Below are 18,238 nucleotides of genomic sequence, written 5' to 3' on the forward strand. Positions count from 1 at the left end.
CGAGTCTCCCCTTGTTGGTGGGATGGAAGGGCAGTGTTCGGTTCCTTTGGTGCAATGCATTTCTGCTGACATTAGCAAGATCCCAGATACCAGCTGCCTCTTAATCCTGGCACAGCGATGTGGAAGAGCCCTTGAATCTGCTCTGAGCCAGAGATCTCAGGGCTCCATATGGGCCACGGCTCAAAATGCAGAATCACAGCCTGAGGGAACTTGTGTGGTGATAATGTGCAGCCCTGGGATTTGGGAGATCCAGGTTCAATTCCTCCCCTTCTGCAACTTCTGGTGTCACCTTGGAGATTCATCTGTTATCTCGGTTTATGTCTGGCAAAGAGTTGGGAGGATAATGCTAGAATGGGGGCTCAGTGATCCTTAAGATGGGATCCACCTTACATGAATCTAGTCTTGTCTCCAAACAATACTCAATAAATAACAGAAGGGAAATAAAAAGAACTTACAGCCCTTGTAATAAAGACATTACCCCAGAAGATTAGTAGTAACAAAACATAACAGCTGTAATATTTATTTCTTCTGTATCCCCCTCCTCCACAACACAGTGTTGACCTGTTAGAGTTTCCAAAAGATGCTTTTCATAGTTCTTTCCATACTTTTGGGATTTATTAAGACACAGCATTATTTCTATGTAGGACTTAATGATCTGAAGTGTGGTATCCCATTTTCATGGCTGGGATTGGAAATATATATCTTTTAGAAAAAAACCCCAAAATGAACCTAAGTAGTGAAAGTGTCTGCTAGATGGCTAAGGAAGAGTTGCTGGCACGGTTGTCTTCTGTTTTTTGTTGGAAGCTGTTTAGTTGCTGTTTTGAAGTGGATTTATTTGCTGTGTGTTGTCCTTTTGCTGTGGGATTCCCAGGACCTTACACAAGGATTTATTGAAATGCCCGCCTGAGCTCCTTCCCTGCAGAAAGAACAAGTTTGTGAAGGAGCTGAGAAAGGATCAAAGCAGCCCCTATTAGACCCCTTGAAAACTCCCCATTCCTCTGTACGGATTTGCCAGGGCAGTCAAAAGAATGTGTGTGTGTGAAGGGGTAAGAGGGGAAATGCATTTCTTTTCCCTGCCCTTACAGTGGGAGAAGGGTGCTGTTCATGTCCTAAAAACCCCTTGGTTTGTAATCCAGGATGTGAGCTGGAATAGATTGTTGTAGGCAGTTTATCTTACTAGACCTGAGGAGGCCTGACAGCAGCTGGGACTTTGGCTTGCGAATGCAAAGGTTGTGAAAGTTCATTACACTCTCTATCTTTACATGTGGCTAGCCTGAACTTCTGAGATTAGACTATGCATCTCTGTCGAGGGTGCAAGTTATGTATGGGAGTGCTGGAGAAGGATTCCACTGCTTTTTTTGTTTCTGATGTCTGTCCAGATCAATGCCTTGCATCACGTTGGTAATTTCCCCTGGGTGGTTTATCTGTTAGCAGATAACAGAGGGTTATTAAATACGTGTGCACAGCAGGCCCTCCTTATCTGCCTGAGCATTGTTACCCTCTGCTGCAGACATTCTCTGTACACATGTGCATTACAAATGACATGCCTCTGTCTGGTTATAAATATTTTCCATTTGGAATTATCTGCTTCTGCTGCAGAGATGAGAGTTGATCACTCGAGCATGAAAGATAAGCGACCAAAGGTAAGAGAAATAAAAATGATGAAGCACTGAGCTGCATATGAAATAAGTGACATAATCCACGTATCCTATTAGATAAAGTGCAGCAGAACAGGTTCTCTTTATATGCCTAACTGCTGCCATGAATTCATGTAATAACATGAATTCAGGTTGGCTGCCTACAGAGGGACTTAGGGAGAAGAGAGGAGGGATTTTGCTACAAACCTGTCCTAATAGGCTCTCTTTATTTGCCAGAAAGTAAGTTAGCTATGTTAGTACACACTAAAGGTGGAAAAGCAGCTCTTCCTGTTCCCAAGACTTGGAGCCAAAATTAATTGGGTAAAGAAGATGGAAAAATTTTGGTTTAAAATTAATTGGCTTGTGTGAATTGTGTCTCTTTGCCAGGTCACTGGTCTTTCATGCAGAAGTAAGATGTACCTGATGAGGCAGATGTTCCCAGTGTGGCAGCAGCCCTTGAGGTGCAATGACTTCCTGAGCTGTGCCAGGTGGCTGTTTTGCCTTCCTGCAGGGCACTGGGTCCCGTTCTGACCTGCTGCATTCAGGGGATTCAGGAAGGCTCTGGGATCCTTGCCAGAAGCAAGCTGACCAGTGGTCTCTTGGCTCCAAATGCAGGCATAAGCTCCTGCTGTATTCCTGCAGGTGCTGTAATGATTTGCCTTTAAAAGTGTCCTTTATGATCCAAGGAAATATCCAACACTTTTCTTTGCCTGGGGGACCAGAGTGTGCCTTCCAGGGAGCTCATTGAACACAAAGAGATAAAATAATGAATTGGCAGCCTTTTACCCCTTTCAAATAACATGTCAATCCACCATTTTTGGCACAAGGAGGCCAATTGTTAATTTAAACTTGGTTCTGTACTGAAGACTAATTCTTTCCCTTCACAGTAAAAGAAGCCATGTTTGTGCCAAGGTAAAGAGGGGCATGGTGATTCCTGGGCCTTTGACATGGAAGTAAACACTTCCCTGAAGGAAAAGCACAAGGTTTGCAGAGATGGCAATAATGTGCACCATGCATTGCTGGGCCAAAGTCAGCACAGACTCTTAGACTTTAGAAAATGCAGAGTGTTATGAGTGTTATTTCCTTTATATATTTGTTATTTTAGCTCAGTTGGCAAACTTACTGAGAAAAAGGTGAGTAAAACGCATGTCTCAGCCAAGCATGGCGTGGGGCTTCGTAAATGTGGTGGTTCTGAGAGATGCAAGCTCGTTCAAGCACTCAGAGTGGGAGTGTGTTAAAGTATGAGAGTTACTGAAAGTTTGCCTTAGTTGGTTGTTCCTTAAGCTCCTTCTCAATGACTGTGAGGTACTAATTTGTTATTTATGGCAAGGCTGTTTGTATCAAGTACTTTGACATTTGAAGTGTGGGGGCAGACCCACAGCTGCTGTAGGACACTGCTGTAAGGGCCTGAGGCACCTGACAGCACTGAGCCTCCCCACTTCTCAATTTAGGAGGGACAGAGGCTTACAAAAGATAGCCCACTTCATGCAGCTGGATGAAAAGCATGATCTGTAGATGGTTTTTCTTTCAAGAAAACGGGGTGGCTGATGCCTTCTAACTCCTCATGCTCCTTGCCTCCACCCTGAGCAGCTTCTGCTGTTTCCTAAGAAGGCAAAGTTGTGTGAATCCTTTAGCACTGCTTTGTCTTACTGAGTAGGGGAACTTGACAAACAAAATCTTTGTCAATTTGTTAAAAATAAACAAACAACCTCTTGGAAGAGTTTGAACTTAATTATGTTAATATTAAACATAATTATGGCACACTAATTATGTTTTCTACATTTGTGAAGAGAGTTGTGCTGTACTCTCCAGACATCTGTACCATATAGAGACAGGTGGTAGAGTGCAACATTTCCAAGTGCCATTTTCCCACTCCATATATGGCTGTTCTTTCATTCCAATTGCAGAGCCTCATTCAGCTTAGTCAAATTGAGGCCCTATTTGAGAGATTCTGCGCTGAAAGGCAAATGCATCTATCTTTATAAGCCTGTTTGTTTCCATAATTAGACACTGAATCAACAGTGTATTGAAGATGACATATTTGCTTATTCCCTGTCTTCTCCCTATGGTGACATAAAGCTGTGAAGCACAATAATTAATGAAAAAAACTGTTTGTTATTCAGGCAACATATCTTGAAGTGGGAAAAAAAAAAAGAACATGGGTTGAAATGATGTTGCTGAAGACCATCAGTGCCATAGCAAGTGTATGAATAGTTCTGGGGGGAGAGTCCCATCATTCAGGCCAGTTGGGCTGGGCGCTCTAAAACTGTCAAACACAATTGAACTCAGATTTCTCATGTAAAACTCAGGAGGACATGGAATGCATGGGGGGAAAACTGGCTCAGCTCTTTTGCTAGGGCATCTTTAAAGTGTTTTCCAAAATTGTGACTTTTTAACTTCATTAACATGTCTTCTCTGACTCGTGGCTGAGTGAAAATGATCCATTTTTCACAACCTTATCTTTTCTTCTGGGAGAATCTGCCCAATAGGTCTTGTAAGACAAGAGGGTGCACGTAATGCTCTGCTCAGCACTCTGCCTTTGCAGAGCAAAGCTGATCTGTTTTAAATAACAAAGGCCAGAAAGTGCCTGACTGCAAAATATTGCTCTGTCTCATGTGCATATGCCACAGACTGCTTGTGGGCCAGTGTTGAAGATTAAGGAAAAAGCAGCAGTTTCCTCAACCACCTGAGGTGATCCTGAAGCCCAGGGGATGGTTCCTCCATGCTGACTGACCCCGGGTGAGCCTCCAGGGTTCCCCTGAGATGCTCTCAGGCCGTTCACTTCATTTGCAAAGAGCTGTGGTGTAACCAGAAAACCAGAAGCGTGCACTGCCTGGTAGATGTCACAGCTCTAATGTGCAGCTGAAGTCATGCTGGTGGCAAGCCAAGGTTTGGGTTCCACTTCCATCTCTCTCCCTTCTACACCAAGCTATGAAATAGATTTTGTGTTTACTCAAGCTTCTCGAGTCAGTCCACATTAGGAGCAGTGTAAGGCAGGAGTAGGAATAGCCCACTTAGTGAAATGGAGTGACTGAGAGAACAATGACTCTGTCAAGGCTACTGATTTTCGAGTTCTTGATTAGAGCCTGCTTTCCTTTCACTCGTTTTATCCTCAGTGGTGATGCTGCATTGTTTGGCAAAGCTTCCTGCTATTGGAAAGCTGGGAGCAGCCACTTACTTACACCAAGAACAAAGCTTTGATCTCTTGTTTTGATATTCACTCTCCACAGCGTTGCCTTTTGGGAGCAGAGAATGGGTTTGCACTATTTTTAGGTGCATAGGATTACAGTACCATAAATGTCTCCTTTTCGATGTAGCCTGCTGTTAGCCAGTGGTTGGTTTGATAGTTCTGTGCTTGCTACAAATCTCTTTGTGTTGGGGGGTGAGCAGTAAGAATTGTGGTTTGGAACAAGCATGGTAGAAATTAATGTGATTTTTTTTCACTTCATAAAGGAGAAAAAGCCTACTGATCAATAAGCAGCAAGTCTAATACAAAATAGAAGAGTGCTCTGTGCTATGTAAGTGGCTCATGTTGTTTATTCCAGGTGATACAGTCACAGACAAGAAAATTGAATAGATATTGGCAATGTAACGTCAAAAATTCTGGGAATATATCCAGTCAATTCCTGAAATATTGCTGCAGTTTAAATGTTGTGGTGGACATGATCAGCAGACTGTTTCTTTTTCATTCTTGTTTTTATGACAACTTGTAAGTATTAGGACTTTTCAGTGGTATTCTCTCATTTCATGCAGAGTTCAGTGGCACAAAGGTACGTGGCATGCACAGTCCTTTGAGGAATCAGCTGCATCACACCTGGTGGCTGTCGAAGAGTCTTTGCAAACAGGGACGAATTTAAGGAGGCTTTGTGCTTGATGAGCTCTGTTCCTCTGTCAGCTCTAGAGAGGACACACCCACCTGCTTTCCAAGGATGAGCGTTTAATGTGGCTCATAAAGTGTGCTTGCTTTTAATTTTCTGTGCCATTAACCATTCCAGCATGCCTGTTGTCCAGATCTGTATGATCTGATTTTGCAGTCAGGCACTTTCTGGCCTTGGTTGTTTAAAACAGATCAGCTTCCAGCTCCCTGGAGCAGGAGGCTGATAGTTTGAGAAGCTGCCTGGGCTTGATGCAGGACACCCCAAAATGCACATGCCAATGTGCCTGAGGGTTGTCCAAACACTCCCTGAACTCAGGCACGTTCGGTGCTGTGACCACTTCCCTGGGGAACCTGTTCCTCAGGAGAATTCAGTGGCTTGCTGTGAGAATGACATGTAAAACAACAACACGGAGGCAGGAGGTCTGCAGTGAAAAGCTGATCCCCCAAAGAGAGGGCAAGCCTGTTTATTTCTTTCATCTTTATACATTTGTGGGTCTGGTTGTGGATTGGTTTTTGGGGTTACTACCCCTTCACCTCACTGGCCAGACCCGCTGTCAACCAACATTATTTTCAGGCTAGAAATATGTAAGCAAAGGACAACAAGAAAGGCTGTTTATGTTCCAAAGTGTGAGAAAGTGAAAAACTGACTCTTAATATTGTACAGAAACTAAAGAACGGACTCTATCTTATGAACAAGTAGAAGGCTTTAAAAAAACTCAGAAAAACCAAGGCAACAGCTTGCTCAAGTTTTCACAGAAAGGACTGGTCAGCACTGAGGTTTAATGCAGATTTGATAGTGCCCAGTATAGCATTATAGCCACAGGAGCATTATTCTGCATCACAGCAAAGACATTCCTGGATTGGTGGAGAGACACAGAATAAAGGGAACTTATTGTCCCAAAGGGAATTCTGAGTGATACCATAATGTAAATAGAACATAGGAGTGCTAATAAAGAAAAAAAGGGATCAGTGCTTTCAGTTAATAATAATTGTGAACACAATATTTATACTCCACATATTGAATTTTCTCATGCAGTGGTCTTTAAACCAGAGATATAATAACTGTTGATCTAAGAGTTATTATATTTTAATTAGGAATGATTCTCCTCCAGACCTTTTAATGGCCTTTGTTCTAAGAGCAAAAGTTGTTGAATTTTTAAATTGAGACAGAAACCAGTTGACAAAGTTGAGAAAGAAAAACGGAAAGAGGAAAAACAATGCATTTTCTTCTTACTTCTCTTTTTTTTTTCTTGAAATATTAGTAGAGAAGATTCATGGAAAATACTTATGCTTTTTTCTTTGGCCTGGAACTACAAGACAGGTGCCTTGTTTATTGTTACAGTAATATAATATGCTCTTAGGCAGCTATGACACTTCATTTTGTGGCATGCTATTGTTAAAGAGTGCCAGGATTCTGATGGCAGTCATGTAGGCTAAATAGTTATATATGAGGGTTTTTTTTATTGCTATATAATTTATTGTCTTCCTCCTTTTTGTTCGCCTCCTTTTACACTGACTATTTGAGAATTCTGAGTACTGTGTGAAGGCTACTCGCGTTTCGCTGCAAGAACGGATTTTCACGTCTTGTCAGGCTAACACGCAGTTCTCTCCCCTCTGCAGAGGAGCTGAAGGAGAAGCTGCAGCAGTATGTGGATGAGGTGAATGCCCACAAGCCTGGTTTCATCAAGGTTGTGCGGCACAGCAAGCAGGAGGGGCTGATCCGCTCGCGGGTCAGCGGCTGGCGGGCGGCCACCGCTCCTGTCGTCGCTCTCTTCGACGCCCACGTGGAGTTCAACGTGGGCTGGTAGGTGCCTCCTTCAGGTCCTCTGGCCCAGGGGCCTTTCCCAAGCACTGGTGTTGAGTTTCTGACTGGCATTCCTCTTGCATTTGGAGAGTGAGCTAGAATCATGAGCTTTTTAATGAAGATTCAGACATAACCATGGGCACGAGCAGGAAAAATGTGTTTGTACTGTTTAATATGGTCTAGATCCATCCTTATGGTTTGAGTTATCTGCTGATCTAATTGCAGTGCATTTAAATCACATTGGGAAACTGCACGTTAAAAATCTCCAATAATGTAGCCCTTTGCTCATGAGAGCAAATGTATCTTCTTTTCATTAAAAATATTTTGGGTTTTTATGTTCTGCAGTGTAAACAAAGAGGTGTTATTTTGGCCACTCTGCAAAAGTAAATATAACTAAAATAATGCACTTTTAACTTGTTCAGTTAGTATCTCCCTTGTATTTAGTATCTCCCTTGCTCCTTAAGTAAAAATGATGGTAAAAAGGCAGGACCTTCTGTCCCTAGGATAGATCTATTATTAACTCTGATCCTGATGTCCTTGATAACGTTGGGAGCCTGAAGTTATCGTTACTTGGTAGCAGGGGTATAAATGCTCTATGATATGCAGATACTCATTTCTTCCATCCACCAGCTCAAATCAAGGTTAACATCAGGCCATCCATGAGAAAATGTTGCAGTGTGTTATTCTGGGGCAAATCCTGCACTGTCAAAACTCCATCTTAAAGCAGAGAGGGCTCTGAATGGGTAACAGCTTTAGACTTTGCTCTTTCTGAAAAATACAGCATAAGCTCCTTTATTGTTTATTTGGTGGTGGGCTAAATAATCTTTAAAGTCTCCTTCCAAACCAAATTATTCTATGATTTCCATCAGTGCTGTGCTTGTATTAATGTAATCTCAACTTTGTATTTTTTTTTTTTTTTTTTTTTTTTAGGGCTGAACCAGTGCTCACCAGGATAAAAGAAAACAGGAAGAGAGTAATTTCTCCATCCTTCGATAACATTAAGTATGATAATTTTGAAATAGAGGAGTATCCCCTCTCAGCTCAGGGGTTTGACTGGGAGCTGTGGTGCCGGTATCTGAACCCTCCTAAGTCCTGGTGGAAACTGGAGAACACAACTGCTCCAATAAGGTAACAGTGGCCTAAAGTACAGTGCCATTGGCCATGCTCTCCTAGGTATGGCACAGGGCGAGTGGGCTCAGCCTATGTAATAGGTTTTACTGACTGTAAAGTTCAAATACTTAAATGTCCCAGAGCTGTCCTCTTCAGCTTTGTCCTTGACACCGGCACAGTCATCACGAAAACTCTCATTTTCAGTAGATCTTTTTAAAGGTTTTTAAAGGAAACTTTTGATTTCAGTAGATATTTTTAAGGGTTTTTAAAGGAAACTCCTGTTTTCAGTAGATCTTTTTAAAAAGGTTTCCTGCCGAAGTGGAATGGTAGGCAGGGCTGCTCAGCAGCACTGCTTTCTCCAAATGTCTTCCCTGCTAATTTAGTGCTTACAGGCCAGAAATGGAGTTTTCTTTGCAGTTACATTACATAAGCAGAGCTGATCTGACGACTGTATTCTTTATAATGCCGTCACATGGATGTACAGCTGTGCTGTGTCCTAGGAGTTCATGTTTGGTCACTGACACTGTGAGCAAAGGCTGTGTTGGGGTCCTTGCTTTGGGACAGTCAGGGGCTCTACTTTCTTACCATGTGCAGAGTGTTGTTAGGTGCAGAACAATGCCTTTGTCTCAGGGAGGGGAGTAGTAGCCTCTGAACCCACTCTGCAGCCCTGCTGAGATTGCAGGGCTTTCTTGTAGGTACTCATTCATTCCAAGGAGGCCATTGGTCCCTGTGCTGTAGCTCCCTGTAGAAAGAACACTGTTTTCACCACCTGAAAAGCAGAACCTCACATAGCCCTGGCAGCTCTTTTTCATCCAGTAGCTCTGCCTTTACAGGCAGGCCCTTTTCTCAGGTTCTGTCAGTTTAACACTCTGAACTGCACTGAACAGGACCTAGAATTGGAAAGCAGGAGATAAAAATTAAAAGGTTTGCCACAGACAAATGTAAAAAAGGGTGATAATTTCCACATCATTAGAAACAGTTATTGCTGTTAATGAACTCTGTTAACGCTATAAAAATGTTCCTGTGAAGACAGGTTGAGAGAGTTGGGGTTGTTCAGCCAGGATAAGAAAAGGCTTCAGGGAGAATTCAGCATCTTCCAGTCCCTAAAGGGTGGTTCCAAGAAAGCTGGGAAGGGACAACAGTAAGTAGTGATAGGACAAGAGGGAATGGCTTTAAACTGACAGAGGGCTGCATTATGTTAGATACTAGGATGAAATTCTTTACATGAGGGTTGTGAGACACTGGCACAGGTTACCCAGGGAAGTTGTGGATGCCCCATCCATGGAAGTGTTCAAGGCCAGGCTGAATGGGGCTCTGAGCAGCCTGGTCTATTTGAAGATGTACCTGCTCATGGCTGGGGTTTGAAATGAGACGGTCTTTAAAGTCCCTTCCAGCCCAAGCCACTCTGAGATCCAGTGATTAATTATACAGAATAATTATGATGATTGTTAAAATTAAAAGTATTGAAACACAGTAATGAGCAAATGTACCTTTCCATTTTACCCCCAAACTCTGTTCTATATGAGGACTGGGGAGTGAGTGTCCTTCATGACTTTGAGTTTGTTCCCTAACCCTTTCCCTGGCACATTTTTTTTAATTCAGTGCAATATGGTGCATGTGTGTGTTGGATAATTAAAACAAACACACCAACAAACAAAGCCATGTGTATTGATGGATGGTTTCTATCATGCCTCCATTATGCTTTTAGAATTATGGCAAAGGGGAAGCAGGTGCTCTGAGAGATACGTAAAAACAACAACAAAAGCAAAAGTACCGTATCATAAAGGAAGAGTAACTTTTGTATTGGTGTTAATTGCTATTTTCTTCATTAATAAATACATCAGAAACAATCTTTCATTGTTATAAAGTGGGTACTATAGCATTTAGAGGCTTTAATATATAGATTTCTGTAGAACTGTACCATTTGTGATCAAGGCAGCCTATGATCTGTTTGACAGCAGATGTGTCCACTAGCTGTAACTTGAGTGTGTTCTCAATAAAAGCAGTGATTTCCCCTGTACTGCTAATTAATATCCTGTCACTAGCAGTGTGCCTGATACCAGCATAATAATCTGAAAAGAAATATTTATCTCTTGCAGTTGTGGATTATAAGGTAGGAGAAAAATGAAAAGGCTAAATGACTCTGTATCCTTCTCCACTGCATCTCATAAATGTAAAATTGTACCCTCTGTGGCTGAACTCTCACCTGATTAAAACTGGTTCTGTATAGTAAAAATCAGTTTGTTCAGACCATGCCAGACCATAAACAGAGCTTTACTGATCCAGTAAAGCTATGTGATGTGTTTAAATTTGGCTCAGGACAATGGACTAATGTTACACTATCCTGGTAAAGGCAGACTTTTCTTGATTCGGTATTAAAAAACCTTATCTGGATGGTCCTATTCAAGAAATAATCTCATTTTTTTTATGTTAGCTTACAGACACAAGTTTTTTAGCTCTGGCTGAACTTGGCTTCTGGCTAAACACACACAATGTGCATCAGTGGGTATCATTTGCAATTGTCAGAGACAAGAGACTTGAGGACTTGGCAAGGACAGAGACTCCATGGCTGGTGCCTCAGAAACAAAATTGGGGCTCCTGGGCCTTGACTGTTAGCACTGAAATCATAACTGCTCTGGTGAATAATTATGTCTGATAATTTAATTTCCTTCAGTGGTTTTCATTTCACTTTAGAATTAAGAATATTAGAAAGCAAGGCTCAATAAAACTCTTTGAGAAATACTTTCTTAAGAAACTGTTTTGCTGCACCATTTTACCTAGCAATGATAAGCACAATCTATCTGAATAATTAAATTCTTCCTAATTTATCTGCTAATTTTGGTTGCTGCTGGTTTATTCTTCCAGAAGTCCTGCATTGATTGGATGCTTCATAGTAGATAGAGAATACTTCCAAGAGATTGGATTACTGGATGAAGGCATGGAAGTATATGGAGGAGAGAATGTGGAGCTCGGAATCAGGGTAAGGAAAATAATTAGCCACTACTGGGGGCTTACATTTAAAATACAGCTTGCTCCTTATTGCAGGGGGGAAAAGCAGTCCAGAACTTGGATGATAGCATGCAAAGGAGATCCACAGCTCCTAGACATGTGAATTTATTTGAGGAGAGAGGGGAAAAAACAGCAAAAGCTCTCTTTACAGAACTTAATCTGGGACAAGGGTAGAAATTCAGAATTTAGGATTGTTCTTTCAACAGTGCCAGAATTTTGCAGAGTTGATACCTAAAACTCCCTGCTTACCTGTGATCACAGATTCAGTAAGGAAAACAGTTTCTCACAGGTGAGATGGGAAAAACCTTTTTAGATTACTTGGTTTATTTAAATTAGGAAAATCACTGTGGAGCCAAGTGGAATATAAAGGCATTAATGCTGCCTTCCAGAGGGAAGGGAATTAAGATATTCATGAAATGCATAAGTGGATATATTTTCTTTTCCCATTGTACACTCTTCACCTGTTTGCTATAAGGCAGTATTGTGTGTGACTTGTGTACTTCTTTCTGTGTCTCTTCACACTAAATACCTTTCTGATCTCTTTGGGAGTCTCACAGGTTTTTGAGAAGAGCAGAATTCTTAGGTAGATAATGGTAATGAAAAATGATGTGGTGTGTTATAAAACTGAAGTCTGAACCTTGTTATGAAATGTAAGGGGAGGTTAAGGTTGTGTTTGGAGCCTTTTAGTTACCAGAATAAAAGCACACTGTTGTACAATAGCAAAAAAAAAAAAAAAAAGGAACTTAGTGTAAGAATATAGAATTATCTCCCGAGATAGCAAGATATAACAAAAATACTGAAGTTTTATTTCTGGTTTCTTGAAATTCTTTTTCTTCTGCCTGTCAGAGTTATTTGAACTGAGTGAAGCACAGGCCCCCTTCCAGCTACACTAGAGCACTTTTTTAAGGAAAGGGACAGAAAAATGCGAGACTGCTTCTTTTAATAACACCATTCTTCTCACTAAGAAGGCCAGAGAGCTGCCTCCTGTTCCCTGCAAAAGCTTATTTTGCAGCTCAGTGTTGCGATGAGCTGAAATCTAACGTCACTTGGATTTTTCTGTTCTTTTTCCAACTGACAAAAAGCTATTGTTTCCTCATGAGTGCTAGGAGTTTTCTCTCAGTTTGCATCATGAGATGTACCCTGTCTGGTCCACAATACATAGCCTTGGAGGAGTTGATTGTTGGTATGTGTTGATACACAAGACCAGAGAGACACAGTGTCTGCATAATTGAAATTTTGGAGTAAGGCTGGACACTGCTCTGATTTCCTTATGGCTTTTTGTCTGTCTCCAGGGAGGCAGTGCCTGACCTACATAAAGTACTTTCATCTGTAACAGATTGTGGTGTGCAAGGTAGCATAACATATGCTGCCTTATCTGACTTTATGCTGGCTTGGATCTGTGTTCCTGGCTATATGAAAACAAATTACAGAGCTGTAATAAACAGATTTTTCAGCAGTTTTTTACCAGCTCTTCTCACAATCCTCAGCGTGTCCGAGATCATACAAGGATGGGACTCAGTGAGGGGAGACCTCACCGTGGTCTTCAGCATCCTCTTGAGAGGTGCAGGCACTGATCTTTTCCCTCTGGAGACCAGAGACAGACCCGAGGGAATGGCCTGAAGTGATGTCACAGGAGGTTTAGGTTGGATATCAGCAAAAAGTTTTTCACCCAGAGGCTGGTTGGTCACTGGAACATCTCTAGATTACTTGTGTTGCTTTCAACTGCAGAGCCGGTGATGAATCACTTAATCAAAACGTTGTTGTACAAAAAACGACAGTATAATTACAACATTACTGCAATAAATAATGTTTCCATTTTAAAATGGTGCTCTCCCGTCTATGACTGTGTATTACTCACTGTAAAGTGAGTACCTCATCTTTCATTGCTGTTTTCCTTTTCTTTTTTTAAGAAATATCTAGATTTTTCTAGTATTCTGCTGTGTGATTACAGGATAACAGACAGACAGACACTGTCTGTCCAAAACAGCCTGCTAGGGAAGTTTTAGGCATAAGCTTGTAAAAGCAAACATCTAGAGGAACTGGAGAGTTTATTTTTGATGCAGAAGTAGCAGCAGGAGTTTGGATCATTTGAGCTACCTGTTTATCTTAAACATGGTAAGTAGAGCATGGTCCCGTGTCCTCATATTACTGATTCTGTTCCAGAGGATGTAAAACTACTATGAGGAATTAGACTCTGCCAAAATGGAGACTTCTCCCACTATCCCCACCCAGGAGTTATTTTTGTCACCTCATCATCTGCACAAATATCTGGTTATTTGTATTATATGAGTGCAAGAAAATCCCCAGCTGTTGGAAACTGTATTTGAAGTATCCATTGTTGGTAAACCGTAACAAGCCACAGAAAACAGGGCTTTGCAGGATTAGTCTCTTGATTCTGAAGAATTTGTTTCGTTACTCAGCTCTGCTGGTCTCTGATTTGGAATACTATTTTAACTTCTAAGATTTTTACCCTTGTCTGTGGCTTTGTAACAGCATTTGTGAAATACTAAGCATATATTATTAAATAAATATTAATAGAGATCTTTTGCCTTGAGGTGGAAGCTGACAGATGAGTTCAAAACACGAATGCATTTGATTCTTAGAAGAAACACTTTATTTACTCCTCGAGCAAACATTTTCTTGCAAAGCTATTTATTTGCCCTGTAAGACAAAAAGGCAGGCTGGTTGATGCAAGACTTGATAGGATCTCTTTGAGCAGTTCAATCACTTTATCAGGGATTTTTTAAAGATTCATTTACTGTGAAGCAGCATCATATTTGTAAATTCAGGTTAGGATGAGTGGTGCTTCTTTTTGGTTTATGTTCAATCATTCCCAATTGAATAGATTTAAGTGTGCTTTTAAATTACCAGATTGCATTTGGAGGGCAAATTGGAATCACATTCTTATCCATGTGACCAAGCAGGAGCTGTGTTGGTAACTGCCTTAAAGTGGAAAAAGAGTGTAAGGCTGGTGTTTCTCAGTGGCATTTGGGCTCAGCTTCTGGTTTGTGCCTGCACAAGCAGTTCCTGTGGCCGTGGAAGACCCTACAAATCCTCTGCAATCAGCTGGATGCAGTCAGTTTCTGCTTTGGATGGTTCAAGTCTAGTTTGCAGCAGGCTTCTTAAAGGCCTCTTCCAATTCCTACTGAAGTTAGAAGAAGATTTTCTATCAAAAGCAACCCTGTAGCAATGCTTTTGTCTTCTAAAGTAGCCTACATGCTTGATAAGGCTCCCAAATATCTGTTACAATAAGTTATTTCTGCCACTTTTAGGGATGCCTTAACAGACACTCAGTGATTTGCCCCAGGTTCCAGACTAAGTCATCATTGGAATCAAGGAAATGCAAGCCCAGGCTTTGACTTAGAATAATTCTGTCTGTCACAAAGACTTTGTGCTTGCAGATGAATTCATGTTCACAAGGATATAATGGCCCTATTAAGTGGATAAGAGGAAATTTTATTAGAAAGTAAAAGCTCTGTAAGGGAAAAGGATTGGGTCATGTTCCCAGTAAATGGTGTATCAGGACTTTACATCAGCTGACCCAGGAGGAAAATTGCATTTATAGTTAGACTGAGTATGGCTCGCTACTTTTGTGCTGTATATTGCTGTAGTGTAATTAATTGCTTCATTTCTTGCTAGTCTGGTGGTTTGTCTGCAGACCTTTTGTGAAGCTGATGCTCTCTCTGTTGGTGGAGAACTAGAGGAATGCAGTTAATGAACAGAGATGGAGAAATGAGTTATTTGAGCAGAAAATAGTCCCAGTGTTCAGTGGGGTATTTCCCATACATTAGGGTTCCTCTGTGACAAAGCAAGCACATGTGAAGTCTCCCATGCCTCTCTCTCTGATCTATTGCTTTTTAAATTCCAGAAGTTACTTCCATTGTTTGTTTGTTTTGGAGTGAGTCTTTTATTGCTGTTTGTTTGAGGTTTTTCTAATGTATTTTTGGGCCTTACCTATCTTGTTTTTTCTTTAGCCTCCCCCATACTTCTGGGATCATGATTTTTCATTGCCTGTTAATTAAGTGTCTCTCCCATTTGGTGCATAGATACTGATAGCTCCTTACATGTTCCAGCCATTTCCAATCCACTGTGTCTGTCTATCCTGATTGTTCCTCACCCCAGATCTTTCTTATAATATTGCCCTTGGGGTAGTGTTCTTTTTGTAAATCACAAGCAAGTGAAGATATTTGTGCTTGCCCTCACATGGCCATACTTATCTGGAAACATTTTGCCCTTTTTCCTCTTTTCCTGGAAGCTTCCAGCAAATTTACCTGTCAGTGTTCCTAACACAGGCCCGAAGTTACATGAAACTGTGACTATATTGGATGTAAATGGATGTCTGGTTTTATCAAGGAAAGCCTTTGCACTTTTGTCCTGGGCATGCCTGGGGTGGAGATGATTTTGTTCCTAGTAGCTGGTGCAGTGCTGTGCTTTGGGTTTAGGATGAGAATAATGTTAAACCACACCAACAGTGTTCAAGCTCGAGTGTAGTTTCACAGCCCATAGGCTACACTGGATTACATTTTCTCCTTTTCCCTGCCATGCTCTTGTTCTCATTCCTGCAGCAGCTCACCAGTGCTTTGGCCCTGCCAGCACCGTGGTCTGCCCCACACCTGCTGCCTCTGAACATCTCTGCTTCAGTAAACTTTAATTTTCTTTTAAATGCAGGGTTAATTTTAACATTAAACAGTTTGTGATTCACATCGTGCTGCCTCACAAACTGTTTTGCCAGGCAGATTGACAGGCTGGTGTGCCAAGAGGTAGAAATGTCTGGGAATGAGCAAAGAAGGTGAGGGGTTTTTCACCAAGCTGCTGTGTTGTGGCACTGTTTGCATGGAGAGAGAGCAGTGGATGTGTCGTGTGTGCCTGGTGTCCCTTTCTGTCCTTGCTGCTGGGCCTCCCTTCATGGCACTGCACTGAGCAATGTAGATCTTCCCTGAGTATGCCTCAGGAAAATGAATCAAGACGTTTCCCATTCTTGCACTTGCAGCTATCATGGCTTGTTGTAGTCTTAAAGGCATGTTTTTAGGTTGTTTTCAGTAAGGAGGCCAATATCCTTTGCCGCTAGGGAATGATTTGCTGTACAGAAAACATCCTTAGTGTGTGATCACAAGTGCTGCTCAACAGTATGAGGTTGGTGATGTGTAAAGGCAAAGGGCTGAGAAGTCTGAAAACAGAAATATCCTTAGTTGTTGCTCTAACTTTAAATACTGCTTTTTCAGATAATGATTTCTCTTTAACTTTGTATTAAAGCTTTCAATAGAGAGAAGTTTCTTTTTCTTTTATCCATTTTGTGGATTGAGAAAAGACTATTTCTAGATTGAAGCCTGAAAGAAAAAAACTGTAAAGATTGACCAAACGGTACTTCTTACAAGATGTAGCCTCTGCTTTTCATAGCCCACACTTTCACCAGGACAGAAATAAATCCTCAGCAGTGCAGGGATGGCATAAGCACTGGCCTAGCACCCTGTGTAACCAGCAGTGGCTTATCAGTGTGCACAGGATTATTCCTGAGGTTAGTTTTGTTTTGCAAAGTACCTCACTGTGTTAACAATCTGAATCCCAAGATGACACAGACCAAATTTCTCTATTTACAGGGCTGTAATTCCAGCAGGTTAAAAAAGAAAGGCTCTGTTGAGAACAAAATAAGGAATTGTCATGCCTCCAAATTCTGTCAGTCATGACATTACCAGGAACTGGCTTTTTTTTTGGCTTATTCTGGTTTCAGTCGCTCCTACATTGGAATAATTGTTTTTCCCCCTGTTCTGCCCATGAATGCCTCAGCAGGTAACCTGCAGCTACCGCATGTGTAATTATACATTACCAAGGAATCAGTTTTGTGGTTTTGCTATTTCTGGGGAGAGAACATTTTATTAGCTGCTCCCACAGGAAAGGAAAGTATTACAGCAGCAGCTAACACAAGCCATCTCTATAACCTACCAGGAGGGATGAGGAGGCACTTGGAGATGTCTCATAAATGTTTTATCACCAATTGTGCATGTGTGGTTGCAGATTACCAAGTGGGAAGAAATACAGGTATCTTGATGTTTTATGAGAGGAAATTTTTGTTTATAGTGGTATGAGAAGAAGTAAAACAATTTAACTCAATATACGCTTAAAAATCAATGGACTCAAGTGAGATGCAAATTAATAATTAGCTTCATGTTTAATGCCTTCCTGCAATTTCAAATCATGGGATAGTGTCATTGCCATTGTACTTTCTGGTACTTCAAGAGGTCTTACATTTTTTATAAGCTTTGTTCCATTTGCATATTGGGGTTTAATTGTCCAATTACAGCTTCAGGTTGTGAGGTCCCATCCTTCCTGTTCCTCCCTTCATCCACCATTGTTTTTGCTTTTGGGCCTGAAAGTTGTCCTTGGTCTCCAGCAGGAAAAGGATTTGTTCTGTCTCCCTATTCTGTGAAGAGCTCACCAGCACTTAGTGTGAGGCTCAGAACTGCACCCCTGGGCAGCACAGAATCTGGAAATACAAAAGCTAAAGCTTAAGGCAACAGGAGGGATGGTCTCGCTCTGCTCTGGGCTGAGGCAGCCTCACCTTGAGTGCTGGAGGAAATTTTGGGTACCACAATATAAAAGAGACCTTAAATTGTTAGAGAGTGTCCAAAGGAGGGCAGTGAAGATGATGAAGGGCCTTGAGGAGAAGCCGTGTGAGGAGCAGCTGAGGGCACTGGGTCTGCTCAGCCTGGAGGAGACTGAGGTCAGACCTCACTGCAGTTACAAATCCCTGGTGAGGGGAAGAGCAGGGACAGGCACTGATCTCTGCTCTGTGGTGACAGTGAC

The 18,238-nt window shown here is 41.6% G+C and overlaps 1 protein-coding gene across 2 annotated transcripts in view; it reads left to right on the forward strand.

Annotated features, from left to right (window-relative positions):
- Positions 1-18,238, forward strand: part of GALNT18 (polypeptide N-acetylgalactosaminyltransferase 18) — a 212,844-nt gene that overhangs the window by 134,242 nt on the left and 60,364 nt on the right. For both annotated transcript variants that reach the window (XM_063397923.1, XM_063397924.1), the window contains 3 exons: positions 7,135-7,318; positions 8,249-8,446; positions 11,294-11,408. In XM_063397923.1, the coding sequence (XP_063253993.1) occupies positions 7,135-7,318; positions 8,249-8,446; positions 11,294-11,408 (497 nt within the window). The remainder of the gene's footprint in view (positions 1-7,134; positions 7,319-8,248; positions 8,447-11,293; positions 11,409-18,238) is intronic.

This window comes from Prinia subflava, chromosome 5 (genome assembly GCF_021018805.1).
Source record: "Prinia subflava isolate CZ2003 ecotype Zambia chromosome 5, Cam_Psub_1.2, whole genome shotgun sequence".
NCBI classification, from domain to species: Eukaryota; Metazoa; Chordata; class Aves; order Passeriformes; family Cisticolidae; genus Prinia; species Prinia subflava.